Source organism: Zootoca vivipara, chromosome 11 (assembly GCF_965207765.1).
Source record: "Zootoca vivipara chromosome 11, rZooViv2.hap1.1, whole genome shotgun sequence".
Lineage (NCBI taxonomy): Eukaryota > Metazoa > Chordata > Lepidosauria > Squamata > Lacertidae > Zootoca > Zootoca vivipara.
In genome coordinates this window covers 7914741-7932456 of record NC_142594.1, presented here as the reverse complement: position 1 = coordinate 7932456, position 17716 = coordinate 7914741, and the positions used below count along the sequence as shown (strand labels likewise).

The following is a 17716-nucleotide window of genomic DNA, read 5'->3' as shown; positions in this document are numbered from 1 at the left end:
AGCTTCCCTAAACAGGGCTGCCTTCAGCCTGTTACTTAATTAACCAAGATATGTCTGTTTTTCATCCAACTCCCAAGACATATAGCACTACTTGTAGGAAGCTGCAAAGGGTGGTTTCTCTCCCCCACCTCTTTTTAGAAGAAGAAGAGTTTGGATTTGATATCCCGCTTTATCACTACTCTAAGGAGTCTCAAAGTGGCTAACATTCTCCTTTCCCTTCCTCCCCCACAACAAACACTCTGTGAGGTGAGTGGGGCTGAGAGACTTCAGAGAAGTGTGACTAGCCCACGGCCACCCAGCAGCTGCATGTGGAGGAGCGGAGACGCGAACCCGGTTCACAAGATTACGAGTCTACCGGTTTTAAAATCAACTCCCTGGTGTATCATGGGCTTAGATGGAGAAAAGCGACACCTTCAATTTTCGCCTGATTTTCATAAGCCTGGGTCAGTTTTAGTATGAAAAGGGAAACTTATAGAACTTTGGATGTGCCAAAGAAGTACCTACCAATGATTTTAATTTTTCTCCCAGCTGGTTCACTGCATATGACAGGTAGTAGCTGCCTGGGCTAAATGCACTGATAAAGAAACATGTGAGAAAATTGGATCCTTACCCTGTGGTTTCTTTATTGCATTTCCCTGACCTTTCCTGTCTGACTTCTCACTATCACCTTTTAAGTCAGAAATCACACAAAGGAGAAGTCCTCAGTGTGTGACGTGATTGCAAAATGCCTCCTATAATTTAAAGTATTCAGGGCTAATTTAGACAGAAATGTACAGAGCATAAGGAGCATTCACACATACTGATTTGGCATATAACTAGATTGTTCTATACAGTCCAACTGCCCCTATGTATTCAGGATAGTCCCTGTTTTCTGCCCCTAACCTTTGGAGACGTTTTCTAAAAAAATCGTTAGCATGTTGTCAGCCTTAAGAGTCCAGCACACTTCTCCAGGTCTCTAAATCTCTATGTGAGGACCGGATGCCTCTGAAACTCTTATGCACATGCATGCCAATGCATGAAGCGGCCACTAAGGCACTATGTAGTGCATAGCTAGCTAGTCTATTGGTGAGGTTTCCAACACAATGTCTGTTGCAACATCATGGGATCAGTTCCAGTGGGTGTGGCCTGATTACAGGGACAAAGTGTTTGCAATGACATAGCCACGCTTAAGTCAGAAAGGAATTAGTTTCACTTGGTTTCAGAGCAGGAGCCATATTAGTAAGTAGCACTAAAAAATAAATTAAAATCCTCTGTACACTTATTTGAGAGTAACCTTATTAAACCCAGTGGACCTTACATCTGAGTAGACTTGCCTAAGCTTGGGAAGCCTATGCTGTAGTAGGGTTGCCATATTTTGAAGAGCAAAAAAGAGGACACATTTGCCAACTTCTACTTTCAACTACGGATCGCTATGGCGACATTCATTTTACATACCCATGAAAAAGAGGACGTGTCCTGGAAAAATAGGGCATATGGCAACTGTAACAGCCAGGCAACCACACTAGCCATGATGAAAAATGAAGCAAAGTGGTATTTATTCTGGATAAGGGAATCCGGAAAATGTCTGTCTCTAGCTTTGCTTATTGTTGGCTCTGGCTCCACCCCCTGTCAGAAGGGCTACTCCCCTTAGAGTATTTCAGAGGGAACACAGACCTCAGCAGGAAAAAAGGGGGTTTCCCTCCCCTATCCTATACCATATGTGCATATGGCATACAGATTGCACCCCCAGAACAGTTTTGAATTGAAGTCTTGGCCTCATCTATATCAAAGGATGTACCATGTATGTAAGTACAGTCATACCTCGGAAGTTGAACAGAACCGTTCCGGAAGTCCGTTCAACTTCTAAAATGTTCGAAAACCAAATTGTGGCTTCAGATTGGCTGCAGGAAGCTCCTGCAGCCAATCAGAAGCCGCGGAAGCCCCGCTGGACGTTCAGCTTCCAAAAGAACGTTCACAAAGCAGAACAATCATTTCCGGGTCTGCGGCGTTTGGGAGCCAAAATGTCTGAGTTCCAAGGCGTTCAGGATCCAAGGTACGATCATATAAGGTACAAGGTATGCATGTGCATACGATCAAGGTACAAGGTATGCATGTGCATACTATCTGTATACACATGCGTGCAGAGCTGAAATGATACACGCTTTCTACTGTGCTCCTTTGCTACAGTTTGGAGAGGGGAGCATACACAAGTGTTTCCTCATTCGGAGCAAGAGGGATACTGATCTGGCAACCATTTCCTGCCTTCTGTGCTGCCTGGGTGACACGGTTGCATAGCTGAACTTGCTTATGCAAATATGCAGCGCTCTGAAGTCGCGACATCCCCTTGCGACCACTGATTGAATGGGCGGCCTCCATTTTACTCTTGCTGAGAATAACCAAAACGGTAATGAAACCACAGCCGCTTCGGGCAGCAGGGGAAAGAGATGCAGCAAATATCTTGAACAAGCAAGAGGTTTTGGGTTGGTGTTTTCTGGAAAGAAAACTTTGCCCTGAAAAATGAAAAGGGAAGATGCACAGCCTCACTGGTAACACCAGTGTGGAGATAAGCCACACTTCACAGTACAGAAGTGTCAAATCCGCATGCCACAGCTCCTCAACATATTCATTTCATGTCATTTAAAGGCTTGGAGTTACATGCATCTGTCTCTCTGTCCCGAAATGACTTTGTATAGGGTCGGCACCAAGCTGAACATAATGCGCCATTCTCTGAAGAGGAAATAGTTCCCAGGCTTCAGTGAACACCAACTTGCAAAACTTCCAGAGATCATTTACCAGCTGTAACTGAGCATTTGAAGGTTTTCGTGTAATCAGCAGGACCAGCGCTAAAGAGATATTAACATTTCCCTTCAACAACCAAAGACAAAGACTGCAAAAGGGCAAGGATCTGGAATATCCACATGAATATTACGCTCACAAAGTCTATCCTCTGAAAAGACACAGAAGCTTTTCCTAAGGCAAGGAGACTGCGCACATTTGCAGAATTGAATTTCCTAATGAATAGGGTAGCTTAAGGGACTTATAAGAGCTGTTCTTCTAGCCGCATGGTGGAATGGTGAGTATAATGAACTCTGAAAAGAAATGATGAAACTATCCCCAGAGAACAGGAACAATCCCCCAGAATGAGATTTAAGTCCAGCAAAGAAAAGCGCTCTTATGCATCCAAGGAGATTAATGTTGTGTATCATTACATTAAAGTTCCCTTCAAAAACTGTACAGGCCACTAAACTAGTGTCCCAGGGAATGACACAGCAGAAATGAGCCAGCAGCAGTAGCAGCGGCAGCAAAAGTGCACTTAAGTGCAATATCCAGCTAAATGAGATGTCTCATTTGATTCTCTCATTAATTCATTTATATTGAGAGCCATTATCTTTTGCAATGACAACAGCAACAAACTGAACAAAAAAGACAGCTCTAACCTCTGTGTGTGTGTGCATGTCCATTCTCTCTCTCTCTCTCTCTCTCTCTCTCTCTCTCTCTCTCTCTCTCTCTCTCTCTCTGTGTGTGTGTGTGTGTGTGTGTGTGTGTGTGTGTGTGAGAGAGAGAGAGAGAGAGAGAGAGAGAGAGAGAGAGAGATCTCACACAGACCCTTTTTTCTTTCACTCATTCTAGGATATCATTAGAGTGCATTTTAGAAAGCAAGACTGGGGTGGCATGGCTATAAAAACCTCATCTGCCCCCACCTGTCGCCTTCTCCAAATCTCTCAAAGATATGAGCTCAACATTGCATTATTTGTTTGCTTATTATTTAAAACACTTCTATCCCACTTTTCTCTCCACAAAGGAGTTGCTCAAGGCACCATACAAATAAAAAGTGCATTTGCTTCTGCGCATGCCAGTACAAGGACTTACCATTCTGTACAAGCCGCTTTTGTTCTCCCGGTGCCGCCTTGGACTCTGACTCCTTTCCCACCTGAGTTGCATTTTTCCCTTGGGAAGCTTCGTGTTTGCTACCAGCCGTTTGGCGAGTCCCATTCACATTAGTCTTGCTGGCTTCCGTGCTCTTGCTTTCTCCCGAATTGCCTTCTTTACTACTCTCTGACTTGGGGGCAGTGGTTTCCTCAGCCGGATTTTTCCCTTCGCCGTCTTCCGTTTTCTTGTCATCCGTTCCCTGTTGAACATTCTCCTCGGCCTCTTTCTTGGCTTTCTCTTCTGCACCCTCGGCAAAAGCAAGGACAACAATGAATGGCAGGAGGGGGAGAGAAACCATCAGTCAGGAGGGCAACTCTCCTCTCCGCAGCCCCAGCATACATAGCCCATGGTCAGGAATGATGGAGGCTGCAGTTCAGCAATATGCTCACAGGTCCTGCCCATCTCACCAGGTGACTAAGACCGCCATCCTAAGCATGTTTGTAGAATCACAGAATGTTAGGCCCCCTTCACACTTCCACTTGCCCGCCACTTCCCCCCAGGAAAACCCGCTCTTGACCGCCGAATCACAGCAAACAACAGATGGGTTTTCTGTGTATTGACATTTGCGCCGATCCAGCAGTAAAGAGCAGGTCTTCCCAGGGAAAGTTATGGGGCAAACAAAAAACCTCTCAGACCCATTCCTAGACAAGATGAAAACACTTGGCACAAGTAAAGTGTGGACAAGCTCTTCGAGTTGGAAGAAATCTTGGAGGGCATCCGATCCAACTTCCAATCTTGCAGCCACGGCACCCTTTATTCTCCCACTTCTGTTTAAATACTTTTGCCAATGGAGAGGCCCCCACCCACCTCCCGAGAGTCTGTTGAACAGCCATTGTCAGGAATATGAACCTGCTTTTTTTAAAAGAAAAGAAGAAAAATCCACCCATTACTTCTAGATCTCTCTGTGTGTGTTACAGCCAGAAATCCAACTTGCCTAATAGTGTCAGAATGAATACTGAACTTATATCCTGTCTTAGTGTGGGTTCTTTTTAGTATTTTGTTCTTGGGGGCATATGCTAATTCTGTTTCCTACTTTGCATCTATTTAATAGCAACATTTTAAGCAAAAGGAGCTTGCAGTAAATACTCGCCTATCAGAAGGCACTTAAGAGCAGAAACAATATATACAACTTTCTAGTGGTGTTATCTTACAAAAGGGGCAAGTACCGTGTTCTACATGGGTGGGATAGTTTAAGTGGAAACCTTTTTGTTCCCAGACAGCTGTCACAACCATCACTTGAATCTGCTGTCAAAAGGTTACAGTGCTTTGATATTTGCCATTCCATTAATGACTGCTGTCATAAGCACATTTGCAATCAGCAGTAAGGATGGAGGAAAAAATTATTCAGTTCACATTTAAAGCTGAAATGGTCAAATCCACACTTTGTGAAACAATATGGGAACTGAGACATAGTCGTCCTTTGAAATTTGCACTTACGTGAATGTAGCAATGGAGTTCTGCAATGAAACAATGTTTGCAAAACAAGCATAGCTGGACCACAGTTGTCCATGCATTCATAAGCTCATGGTTGGATTACTGCAATGCACTAAGTGTGGGGCCACCCTTGGTGTTAATCTGGAGTCTGTGGCTGGTGCAGAAAGTAGGGGGTTTTTAGAGGACAACTACCACTGGCATATGCCTGCAGGAGTTTGTGCTGTCTGCCAATTTGATACCAGGCCAAGGTCAAGGTGTTAGTATTAACATATAAGTGCCTATCCCTTATATACCTAGTAAGATAAAGGTAAAGGATCCCTGGATGGTTAAGTCCAGTGAAAGGTGACTATGGGGTTGCAGTGCTCATTTCGCTTTCAGGTCAAGGGAGCCGCCGTTTGTCCGCAGACAGCTTTCTGAGTCATGTGGCCAGCATGACTAAACCACTTCGGGCGCAACGGAATACCGTGACGGAAACAGTGCACGGAAATGCCGTTTACCTTCCCACCGCAGCGCTACCTATTTATCTACTTGCACTGGTGTGCTTTTGAACTGCTAGGTTGGCAGAAGCTGGGACAGAGCAACGGGAGCTCACCCTGTCGCAGGGATTCGAACCGCCGACCTTCTGATCGGCAAGCCCAAGAGGCTCAGTGGTTTAGGCCACAGTGTCACCCACATCATACCCAGTAGAACACTATAGTGTGGGGGAGAGTATCTCCTGCAAGTTCCAAAGATCTCAGAAGCCTACTCAATACTCCACAGTAACTTGGAGCCGGGCATTTAGTGTGGCTGCTCCTGTTCTGGGGGAAAGCATTCCTGCAGAGCAATCATAGAATCATAGAGTTGGAAGAGACCACAAGGGCCATCCAGTCCAACCCCCAATGTTTCCCAAACTTGGGTCTCCAGCTGTTTTTGGACTACAAATCCCATCATCCCTAGCTAGCAAGACCAGTGGTCAGGAATGAAGGGAACTGTAGTCCAAAAACAGCCCAAGTTTGGGAAACACTGATGTAGAGATACGACAGGCACCCACGATCTGCAGTTTCTGGAAACAGCTGGATGCATTTTTGTTCTGACAGGCTCTCCCAGCTGCATAATCACATCTTTACAACGTGTGTTCACTTAGAGATGCACTGAAATCTTAAGGTCCTTTCCAACATAGAAGCTTTCCCCATATATATAGACACACAGACACCATCAAAATCCCAAGTATTTTGAAAGTTCTATGTAGCTTGTTGTTACCTTTGGTTGCTTGTGCTTTCCACTTTTCCCGGTTTTGTTGCACCACCTCAGTCCAGGTGCTTTTGAAACCTTTGAAGTCCACAGTGAGAATGGAGCAGTTGAGAGAGGCACTTCCTTCTGATCCAGTACTCTTTACACTTGATCTTTTAACTTCTGAGGGGCTAATGCTATTCAGACTGGGGGAGAACAAGATAAAAGGCATTAATATTGTATCCAGATAGACCCGGAGCATAGATGCTAAAGGGACTTTAGGAGCAAAATGTCCATTTTCTTCATTCACTAACTTGACCCTTTCTCCTATTGAGCTTTCCTATCCATCCTCCTGCTGAGGGATGTGGGTGGCGCTGTGGTCTAAACCACAGAGCCTAGGGCTTGCCGATCAGAAGGTCATTGGTTTGAGTCCCTGCGACGGGGTGAGCTCAGATTGCTCGGTCCCTGCACCTGCCAACCTAGCAGTTGGAAAGCACGTCAAAAGTGCAAGTAGATAAATAGGTACTGCTCCAGCGGGAAGGTAAATGGCATTTCCGTGCGCTGCTCTGGTTTGCCAGAAGCGGCTTAGTCATGTTGGCCACATGACCCGGAATCTGTACGCCGGCTCCCTTGGCCAGTAAAGCGAGATGAGCGCCACAACCCCAGAGTCATCCGCGACTGGACCTAATGGTCAGGGGTCCCTTTACCTTTACCTTCATCCATCCTCCTAGTCTGGAGGGATTTACCCAGATTTCAACCCTGTTTGGACTGGCTAAGAAGGTGCTCGCATCTTGAGGGGGGGGGGACTAAACCCTTCGGAGTAGCAATTTTGCCTTGGTCCTGAGTCTTTTTTCAATGCTGGGCAATTTCCAAGCAAGAGCCAGGATGGGTCAGACATGGCAAATGGCCTCATTGGTGATGAATGACGTGAAAAACTCAGAAAACCATTTCAACATGAGCAATGGCAATCTGGATTTGCCAAGCCACTAGGCGCACCAGGAAGGTCATATAAATAAACCATTTTCTAAATCCAACAAGTCCATGTAATTGCATGTCCAACTATTGCATGTAGCAAACTTGCAATATCTAAAGGTTGTGTAGAACTTTATCTAGAAGAGTTTATCATTATCTGACTGAAACCTTTCTCTTGTTAATTTTATTCATCTAATGGTCCTCTAATCGTCCTATTATATGTGTCAATTTGGAACATTGCCTGGCCACTTTAGAAAACATGGGTTGACCACTGTATGCAACATCTGGAATTGAAGGGGATCTTAATGTATCCCTTAAATGTTATCCATCCTCACCATGATGAAGTTATCCTCATAAAGTAAATATTTCCCATCCAGCCATTGGGACATAAGCTATACGATCCTGTCTTACTCCAGTAGGACAATAACTGAATACATTTCATGGTCTATCAAGCATTGCTACATTCTTCCCTCTTTAGCCATAAAGTTAATTACATATAGATTATTAGCCATATTTACTAGAAATAAAAAGGTTCTCCCAAGCTCCATGTGTGCCTTCTATAAGAAGAGAAACTTTGGGACATGGCTTGAACATTTCTTCATTCCCTTCTTGTAGTTGAGAAGCTTCTGTGCACATGAAACAGGGCCGGCTCTGTCATTGGACAGAGTGAGGCTGCTGTATCAGGCAACCATTTTTCGGTGTCCTGAAGTTGTTAGTTTAATTTAATTTGTTGTTGCTGCATGTTTACAACTATGGCAGGGTGAGATTTTTCTGCCTTAGGTACCAGAATAACGTTGGCCTTGGGCACTATGCACCTTGACTTGATATCAGGATGAGTCACCATTTGCCGTTCCGCCTCAGGCGGCAGAAGTTTGGGGGTGGCCCTGAATGGGGGCTCCAGATTCCAACCATTAAGTTCAAGAGAAGTGGGAGCTGAGCTCTCAATGGAAAAGTATCATACCTGGAACGCCTAAACCCTGTCATGCCAGAGTGGGAGGCTTCCTCAATGAGAGGTGTTACAATCTTCTCTGTCATGTCAGTCAGCACAGTGAAAGTGGGCTCCACAATGAAATCAATAAAACCTGAAAAAGACACACAAAGGCAAGAGGATCAGCTACACTGGCGTCAATATTCATAAAGAAATACCTGCAGGAAATGCGTCAAATGCTCACAAACAGTGTGAATCCTCGCACAGGCATTAAACATCTAATTGTAAGATTATTCTTTAAAACAGTGGAAATAATTTGCTGCAGTTCGGCACACGGCAGATGGGACCGAGATTGTTTTGTGTGGGCTTTGTGGGAATCTGAGTCAAATTCCAAGTACAGCTGGTGATGAGTCTGACCCAGCTTGGAGGATGAAATTTGTGGAAATGCTGTAATAACAAAGCTAGGAATGCTTCGTGGCCGTGAAGTGTGCAAGGAAAAGTGGCACGTAGCTTCCCTTGCACTTTACTAATCTAAACTCTGCATTTTACTTACTGGCAAGAGTTATCAGAGGTAATTTCATGTATTTTCTGTAAATCAAACCTGATGTTCAGCTATTAGGTCGTTTTGGATGAATAATATAATAACATAAATTGGCTACTAAGGAAGGCTTATTATCAAAAGTAAGTATCTTGTGGTATAGGGTGCATATTTCAGAGCAGGAAAATTTGAAACCAGTGTTTATGTATTATTCACCATTTGCAGAGCAAATTAAACAATTTGGGTGCTATGTTACAGAAATGTCTAAAGAAACACCATCCTTGCTATAAAAAATATGACCGCTAATGTCAAATGTAATTACAATTTCCCATAATCCACTTATTTAATTTAGTTTGCATGGGACACGGAACCCACTTTCCATCAGCTAGGAGTCATTATATCTTAGCTTTTATATCAGGAAATGAAAGTAATCAGAACAACCATTTAGACTGAGCAGTGGTTCCTAAATCATCTTCCATGTATCATCTGTGGTTTGAAGCCTACACTAGCAGTCCCATTCTGCCTCCTCCCTTCCTCCCAGTCCACAAATAACCTCAGAGGGTATTCTGCAGAAGTACTCACCTTTTAGACCTGTCAGCAGCCTTCGACATGGTCGATCATGAACTTTTAGACCACCGCCTTGCCGACGTGGGGATTCAGGGCACAGTCCAACAATGGCTGCGTTCCTTCATCTCAGGTCGGGGACAGAGAGTGGCGCTAGGGAGGGAGTTGTCGCCGCGGCACCCCTTGGTGTGTGGAGTCCCGCAAGGCGCAATCCTTTCCCCAATGCTTTTTAATATCTTTATGTGCCCCCTTGCCCAGATTGTCCGGAGTTTTGGGCTGGGTTGTCATCAATATGCTGATGACACCCAGATCTATCTGTTGATGGACGGCTGCCCTGCCTCGGCCCCGGACACACTCACCAGGTGCTTGGAAGCTGTGGCTGGATGGCTACGTGGGAGCCGGCTGAAGCTAAATCCTTCGAAGACAGAGGTCCTCTGGCTAGGTCGGGGCGACATGGGGTTGGGGGGCCAACTCCCATCTTTTGCAGGGGCTCAATTGGTACCAGCGCCTTCTCTCAAGAGTTTGGGTGTAACCTTTGACGCCTCCCTTTCCATGGAGGCGCAGGTTGCATCCACAGCAAAGGTGGCATTTTTCCATCTCCGCCGCATCAAGCAGTTGGTCCCTTACCTCTCTCGCCCCGATCTGGCCACAGTGATCCATGCGACGATCACCTCCAGGCTTGACTATTGTAACTCGCTCTACGCAGGGTTGCCCTTAAAGCTGACCCAGAAACTCCAGCGGGTGCAGAATGCCGCGGCAAGGCTCCTTACAGGGTCCCGGCCGCGGGATCACATTCATCCAGTGCTTTACCAGCTGCACTGGCTCCTGGTGGAGTACAGGATCAGGTTTAAGGTGCTGGTTTTGAACCGCCGACCTTCTGATCAGCAAGCCCTAGGCTCAGTGGTTTAACCACAGCGCCACCTGGGTCCTGGGTATTTTTATGTATACAATCATATTTTAAAAAATGTACACCTAAACGTGTGCAGGGATAGGCTTTGCTAATCTTTCATAATATGGCACCCTAGTTAGAGGGAACCAGGCAGAGGGCCTTCTCGGTGGTGGCGCCCGCCCTGTGGAACGCCCTCCCACCAGATGTCAAAGAGAAAAACATCTATCAGACTTTTAGAAGACACCTGAAGGCAGCCCTGTTTAGGGAAGCTTTTAATGTTTAACAGACCATTGTATTTTAATATTTTGTTGGAAGCCGCCCAGAGTGGCTGGGGAAACCCAGCTAGATGGGCAGGGTATAAATAATAAATTTATTATTATTATTATTATTGGCCAAAATTTGACGCCTCCAAACGGATCTTCTCAACTTGTCTTAACACACAAGTTTTTGTCCCAAGCTGCCTTTGTCATCAAAAAAAGGCCCATCTTCTCAATTTTGCACACGCCCCTCAGCTCGGCGCCCTGTGGACCGAAATCTGGTGCTGACATGTAAAATGGAAACGTAAGGGGAGCCCCGCTGGATCAGCCCAAAGGCCCATTTCGTCCAACATCCAGTTCTCACACTATTGCATTTTTTAAAAAAGTGAAACCAAGCTGATGGAGGAAATGTCCTGAGTTCAAGTGGGGGAAGGGCAGTGAAGAGGGATTGGAGGGATGGGGAGGGCAGGGGTTCCAACTTGACTAAAATATTGGGGGGGTAGGTAAGCCCTGTCCCAGAAAATCGATCACATGAAGCAGTGCACGCACACCATCTGAATGGCAATAGCCATCAACTTTGAGGGGCCCAGCCCCCTAAAATATTTTATTGGGGGGGGGACGAAGACCCCTCCACTCCTAGGATTGGCTCCTATGGTAGGAGATACATACCAATGCCGTGACAGCCTGCAAAAGTGCAATAAATGATCCACAAATGGCCTGCCTGCTTTCTATACAAGAGCTCCTGTGTGCAATCTCCCCTGTCTCAGTGTTTTACCTTCCAACCGAAGCAGTTCACTAGGTGGGGAGGAGCCACTGAGAGCTTCCTGGGACTATCACTTATTGAGAGGGAAAGGGGTAGGGCACAGGCAGCAAGCAGGTTGGTGCGGAGCAAATGCGCTGGCGGAGCAAATCCAGTGCTCCTGCTGGCAAATTTTCACCGCGCCAACCTCCCTGCCATCTCTCCCCTACCCCCCTCTCTCTCCAAGTTAAGCAGCAGTGACCCACCAGTTGGGAACTCTAGCAGTGGCTCAACTGCATCTGCATCCCTCAAAATGGAAGCAGCAACGCTCCCATCACTTCATCCCTGAGTGGAAGCAAAGACACTCAAGTGCATGAACAGGAGGAGGAGGAGGAGGAGGGAGAGGCCGCTGCCGTCACCAGCAAGCAGAAACGTGAAAGCTGAGAGTGGATAAAACACTGTAGGTGGTCAGTAGTGCAGTTTGGGAATCACCTAAGATAGGACTTTGTTCCTGACCAACATTTTTAAAAAGAAACCAGGGACCAGTTAGTTAATGCACAGCAGGTTCAGCTATCTTGGCGTGGCATAAACTCCATGTGATCGTCAGTGTTTGCCCAGCACGTTCAGAAAGTGTGGGCTTTCTCCTTGCCAGGCAAAGGGCAAAAATGAAAGGATGTCGCTACACTAATCAGTGCAAAAAGGCACTGATGACAACAAGGAGCAAAGTCTCCAATCAAACAAGCCTCCCACAGCCTCGGAGAGAAGAAAAAGCGTTTGCATCTTTTAAGCTTCCTGTTGAGCAATAGAACATTCTTGGCTTGCTGTTCTGCAGCAATTTGGCCTGACTGATGAGAGAGCAGACTGGATTTTCAGATATTGGCACTGGACTCGTGGTGAAATACCGCCCTTAGAAAATAAGCCGGTCTTTAAAAACAAGCCTTGAAAGTTAAATTGCTTGATTTCACCTGTGAAAGCATTTCTCTGGGTGCAGAGGGTAACTCAGCCCCAGATGTTTGATTGTATGGTACGTCTTGTAAGAAAAATAACACCAACTATACTTCATCAGAAAATTTCTATCAGTGGCATAAGGTGAACAATGACATTCTCTTCCATTCACTTCTTTGGAACAAGCTTTGATGTGGGAAACTTACATTGGTGGATAGGAAATTGGGGGGGGAGGGATATGATAGTTCTTAATTCAATCACAGTCACTCTATAAAGTCATTAGACAATTGCCCACTGAGCAGCAGACTGAGAAATGAATATTCTAAAATGTTAGAGCATGAGATTTACAAAGAGAATGTGATTATTAATGCCGGTTAGATGCAGTAAGCTTCCGCAAATTAAATAAAAGGCTAAGCAGCACAGGACTGTATAAATCAGCCCTCTAGTACTGACTGAGTGCTTGCTTCGTTTGCCATAATTGCCTTTGCTAATGACATAATTTGCCATTAATTCTCCATTGATTTGGGCAATGGATACAAGTCTTTTTATTAAAGGTCAAATATTGCCGCCAACTCTGCATATTACCTGCTCTGGCTGATAGCAGCTGTCCAAGGTCTCGGGACATTAGACCCTTTTAACCACAGGTTCCAGGTGATATAGCTGGGTCTTTATTGATACAAAGCACAAAAATTCTACTGAACTATAGCCAGATCTGAAATATGACCTGGCTTCCATGAAAATTCCTTGGATGGTTCACCCAAGCAAGAACATAAACTGTGCTTTAGGCAATTCCCCCTTTCTCCCTTCTTACTTTCCCTTTTGCAGTGTCTTTGTGGCCAAATTCTCCTTCCTCCCCACTTTGGAAATGTAGTCTTTCTGGGTGTACTTACCTACTTGAGACTGAGGAACCATGGTGGATTTACGGTCGCACAAAGGGGAAAAAGGAAGCCCTAGTTCTGCTTCTTTGTCACCCTGAAGAATGAAGAGAAAGAACAAAAAGAAGATTTGTACAAAGCAGGGACGTAAAGGGCGTAAGTCATGTTCTTGTTCACTTTGCAGCCATTTACACGAGACTTGCGCAGGAAAAACTCCCGGTGCACTGTGATCTTAGCCAATATATTGATACTGGGTGCAAAAAGTACATAATGTCTGCAAGACTGCCTATAATTTCATCCGCTCGTGTAGATTGCAGCCTAGAAGCAGAGATATATTCAGTGAGACTTTGGCTCTTTTTTAAAAAAAATAAATAAGGGGCAGCAGATTTCTCCGCCTCCCCTTGTTCCAATGTCCTATCGAAAGGTGCTTTGGAAACAGTTTTGTGTTTCCAAAACAGATTGTCATGAAGCCTGAGGACATGGAGGGAGAGAGGCAAAGTTGCCAAGTGATGGGGGGGGGAGACGCCCTTGCCTTGGTCCACGCAAATACTCAATAACAATAATAATAATAATAATAATAATAATAATAATTTATTATTTATACCCCGCCCATCTGGCTGGGTTTCCCCAGCCACTCTGGGCGGCTTCCAACAGAAAAATAAAACACAATAATCTATTAAACATTAAAAGCCTCCATGAACAGGGCTGCCTTCAGATGTCTTCTAAAAGTCTGGTAGTTGTTTTTCTCTTTGACATCTGTTTGGAGGGCATTCCACAGGGTAGGCGCCACCACCGAGAAGGCCCTCTGCCTAGTTCCCTGCAACTTGGCTTCTTGCAACGAGGGAACCGCCAGAAGGCCCTCGGTGCTGGACCTCAGTGTCCGGGCAGAATGATGGAGGTGGAGACGCTCTTTCAGGTATACTGGACCGAGACCGAGTCACAATATTACACATGAAACATGAGTAATTAATGGGACAATGAGCATACTCTGGCCTTTTATGAATGACTGGAATGTTCAAAAGGATATGTAGCTGCAACAGGGCTTTCTGTGAAGAAATGAACACACTCTGGCCTGGTTCAGACATAACGACAATAGCATGCTGCTATTAGGACAAGCTAGTATGAGCGATGGAGCTATATACTCTCTCCTCTCCCCTCTGCACATGCAGGGGGGAGATTTATGCCTTGAGGACAAGCTTGGGAGTAAAACAAAATGGGAAACTGTGATGTAGAACAAGCCAGGAATAAAAGCTTTATATCTCCTCCTTTCAAGGGGAGGGGGAGAATGTGAGCCCAAAGCTCATGCTGGCTCACGACAGCTTACAGCAACAAATCATGCCCTGTTGTCACATCTGAACTGGGCGTAAAGGTAAAGGGGCCCCTGACCATCAGGTCCAGTCGTGTCCGACTCTACTTATCTACTTGCACTTTGATGTGCTTTCGAACTGCTAGGTTGGCAGGAGCTGGGACCGAGCAACGGGAGCTCACCCCGTTGCAGGAATTCGAACCGCCGAACTTCTGATCAGCAAGCCCTAGACTCTGTGGTTTAACCCACAGCACCACCTGGGCATAGGATATGCTATGTTATTAGGATTTTCATCGTTGTATTTATTGATCATCCGATGTAAGCACACAGGTGCCTGTGTTGAATTCCGCTGGGAAAGGATGGAGAGAAACTCTTCCCTCCACATCTTTCTAAAGGACAGTAGACATTCCCCCCCCCCGGGGGGGGAGCCAGCTTGGACACGTCACACGTGCTCCCCAGTCAGGTTTCGAGGTCTCACAAGGCCTTGAGACCAGGGAACCTGACTTCCGGCGGCGAGGCCTCAGAGATGCTCTCCAAGGCCTTGTGAGACTTCAGGCGTTGCGTTGAGGGCCCTGCATTGTGGGTACTCAGCACCCACAACAAAAATATTTCAGGCAATTGCGATGTCAACAAAGGCAGTAATAAGATGCTACCCAATGTAGCATGTAAATAAAGAAGTGAAGTGCTACCCAAATAACATGGAAAGAAAGAAAAGCAGCTTAATTTTTCCAAGTTACCTGTCTGAAAAACTCTTCTAGCAGTGACATGGTCCAGCGGTGATGGAGGTCCCATGCCTTGGCGGGGTGACTGATGTCAGCTGTATGCAACATCAGCGATAAGGCTTTCGGTTTGTCAATTCTGCAAATGCAAACAGTGGTATGAATTAATTGTCGAGTTCTTAGAAGAGAGGTGTGGGTATGAAGGAAGAGATTTTTTAGTTTAGTATAGTGTAAAAGCAGATTAAGAATTTTATAATATGAATTAAATGAAGAAGTATGTTTAAGGCAGAAATATAATATGTAAGGAAAGAGGAGTATGATGTCATAGATGATAAATATGTAATCTATAATGAAAAGGATAATTATAGAATTTTGGTGTAAATTTTAAAAGTTATAAACATGTTTAAGATAGAAAGAAACAATGTTAAGATGATGATTAAGAAATTGCCAAAGAGAGTATAAGATGAACCACAGTAAGGGGGGCTGAGGAGGTCAACCTACAATGTCAGAAAAGATGACTGGTTTTTGAATTATATATGTATGTTTTTGTTTTTTGTTTTTTATTATGTTTAGATGTGTTAATGTTTTTATTTGTGTTTTTTGTTTTCTATTTTAGGTAATGCCGGGGTTGGTGTGTGGGCGATGTATGTTTTGTTGTTATATGTCAAAAAACCAATAAAAATTATTTTAAAAAATAAAAATAAATTAATTGTCGTGCCGTGAGACTGGAAACCAACTGTGAAACAAGGAAACGAGGCTATTAAAACCTTTGACAGGCAGAGCCAACCCATTCTAGTTTTGCCTGCATCATTCTCCCTGTTGAGTCCTACAAGGCCAAGACTGAGAAAAAGGAGGAGGCAGACAGGCAGTGGTTTTAAGTAAGACTCTGGGAGGCAGGTGGGGGGCTGGCTGACATTAGTGGCACAGTGCCCCACTTGCCCTAAAGGACCAGCCACCACTGTTTTTAGTGCTGCTGCTTCTCCACAACAAAGGGATGGATGACTTTTATCCATGCTCAGTTTTAATCCTTGCCAATCTGGAACGAAGTGTGTCTGTGCGCATGTGCGAATTCACTCGCTGTGAAAAGAAATAGGCACGGACATGAAAGGATGCTGTGTTCCCCCTCGGAGGGATGCTTTTGAAGCTTGTTTAATGAAGTGGCAAAGTACCAGCTGGAAACACAGCCCTTCCCTCTGCACAGTGTCACAAGGTGACTCACCCTTCTGGCTGCTGCAACGCATTCTTCATGGCTTTGATTTGCTGGAAGTGACAGGACATATCCGTGGCCAACACCATCTCAATAACCAGAGTCCTAAATTCTCTTTTGGGTAGATATCCAGTTAAGAAGAGGTGGAGGAGAAGAGGGAGGGAGGGAGACAGAAACATGTAAGAAACACTTCTTTTGTTTCTCTATCTACAAGTTATTTATCACATTCTCGCTGTACACTCCGATGTGCGTCACTGAGCACTTCACATTATCTTTTTTCCTGGGGCTTAAGGGCAGAGAGGAATATCTGCTGCAGATACCGGACCTGAAGTGAGCAAGTTAGTCAGATGATGTAGCCGTGCTTGCTAGGAGATAACCTTGACATCAGGGCACTCTGTTTTCTTTGAAACGCAAAGCTCCTGAATCACCAGGCCCTGTTTAAATATGATGCCGAGCAGGCTAAAATTACACAAGGCCTAAATTGGGGGAGGAAAGAGGGGCTTCATCTAATAGGTCCAGATTAAAAATGAGCCTAAATTGTAGATTGTACTTGAGGACTTGATACAATTTCATTTCCCTATTATCTATACTGGGCACCCAGGGTGTGGGGGGGTGTTAGGAGAGGGGTAGTTTCTCTGGCTGGGGGCACATCACAACCTTTTCTCCCCACCCTGCACTTAGCTCGCACCTGTGACTCCTAGAATCTGTCAGCATGTGACAGTGGCCACACCCTGGGAATGGCTTTGACTGGCCGGCGAAATCAGGTGAGGGTAGCTGATGGGTCTCAAACCCTCATTGGTTTAGGGACTTCCCCTACATGCAAATACAAGCTCTGGCAGATTGAGTGGATGAGACCAGAAGTGGGTCCAACGTCAAGAAGGTAGCTTATGCACATGCTCTGGAAGGAAGGTTGGGGCATCAACCTGGTCCTAAACCTCCGCTGGGAGAAGAGAAGGCCACACCTTGTATGCCTTCTTCCAGCACCTTTTGCAGCCAAGCAGGTGCCAAGCATTGCTCTGCTTTCCTTTCGTCCACTTCAGTAAAGCCAAGAGCAGCTCAGGATCCCCAAATACATTGCCCAGGCTTGTGCCCTGTGGAGGTCACTTTGGTGCTACTAATACAGAGGTTTGACTTCACTCCCGGAGGCGCACTCCACTGCGTCTTGAGGCAGACGGGTGCCAACAAAAACAATACTGGGCACCGCACATCGTGCCAAATATTGTGA

At 45.4% G+C, this 17716-nt stretch overlaps 1 protein-coding gene across 7 annotated transcripts in view; it reads right to left on the bottom strand.

Moving 5' to 3' along the window:
* The window catches only part of PDE1C (phosphodiesterase 1C), a 300153-nt gene that overhangs the window by 28214 nt on the left and 254223 nt on the right, over window positions 1-17716 (bottom strand). For 4 of the 7 annotated variants that reach the window (XR_009558360.2, XR_004693428.3, XM_088653441.1 and 1 more), the window contains exons 11-16: window positions 16504-16605; window positions 15303-15423; window positions 13275-13356; window positions 8486-8606; window positions 6583-6758; window positions 3850-4149 (exon numbers count right to left, since the gene is read on the bottom strand). Coding sequence is in view for 5 of the 7 variants with exons in the window: in XM_088653441.1 (XP_088509567.1) it covers window positions 3850-4149; window positions 6583-6758; window positions 8486-8606; window positions 13275-13356; window positions 15303-15423; window positions 16504-16605 (902 nt within the window). In the remaining 2 variants the exon portion in view is untranslated. Of the gene's footprint in view, window positions 1-610; window positions 661-3745; window positions 4150-6582; window positions 6759-8485; window positions 8607-13274; window positions 13357-15302; window positions 15424-16503; window positions 16606-17716 lie in introns of those variants that run through there. The other 3 variants (XM_060280589.2, XM_088653443.1, XM_088653444.1) reach the window with 2 other exon arrangements.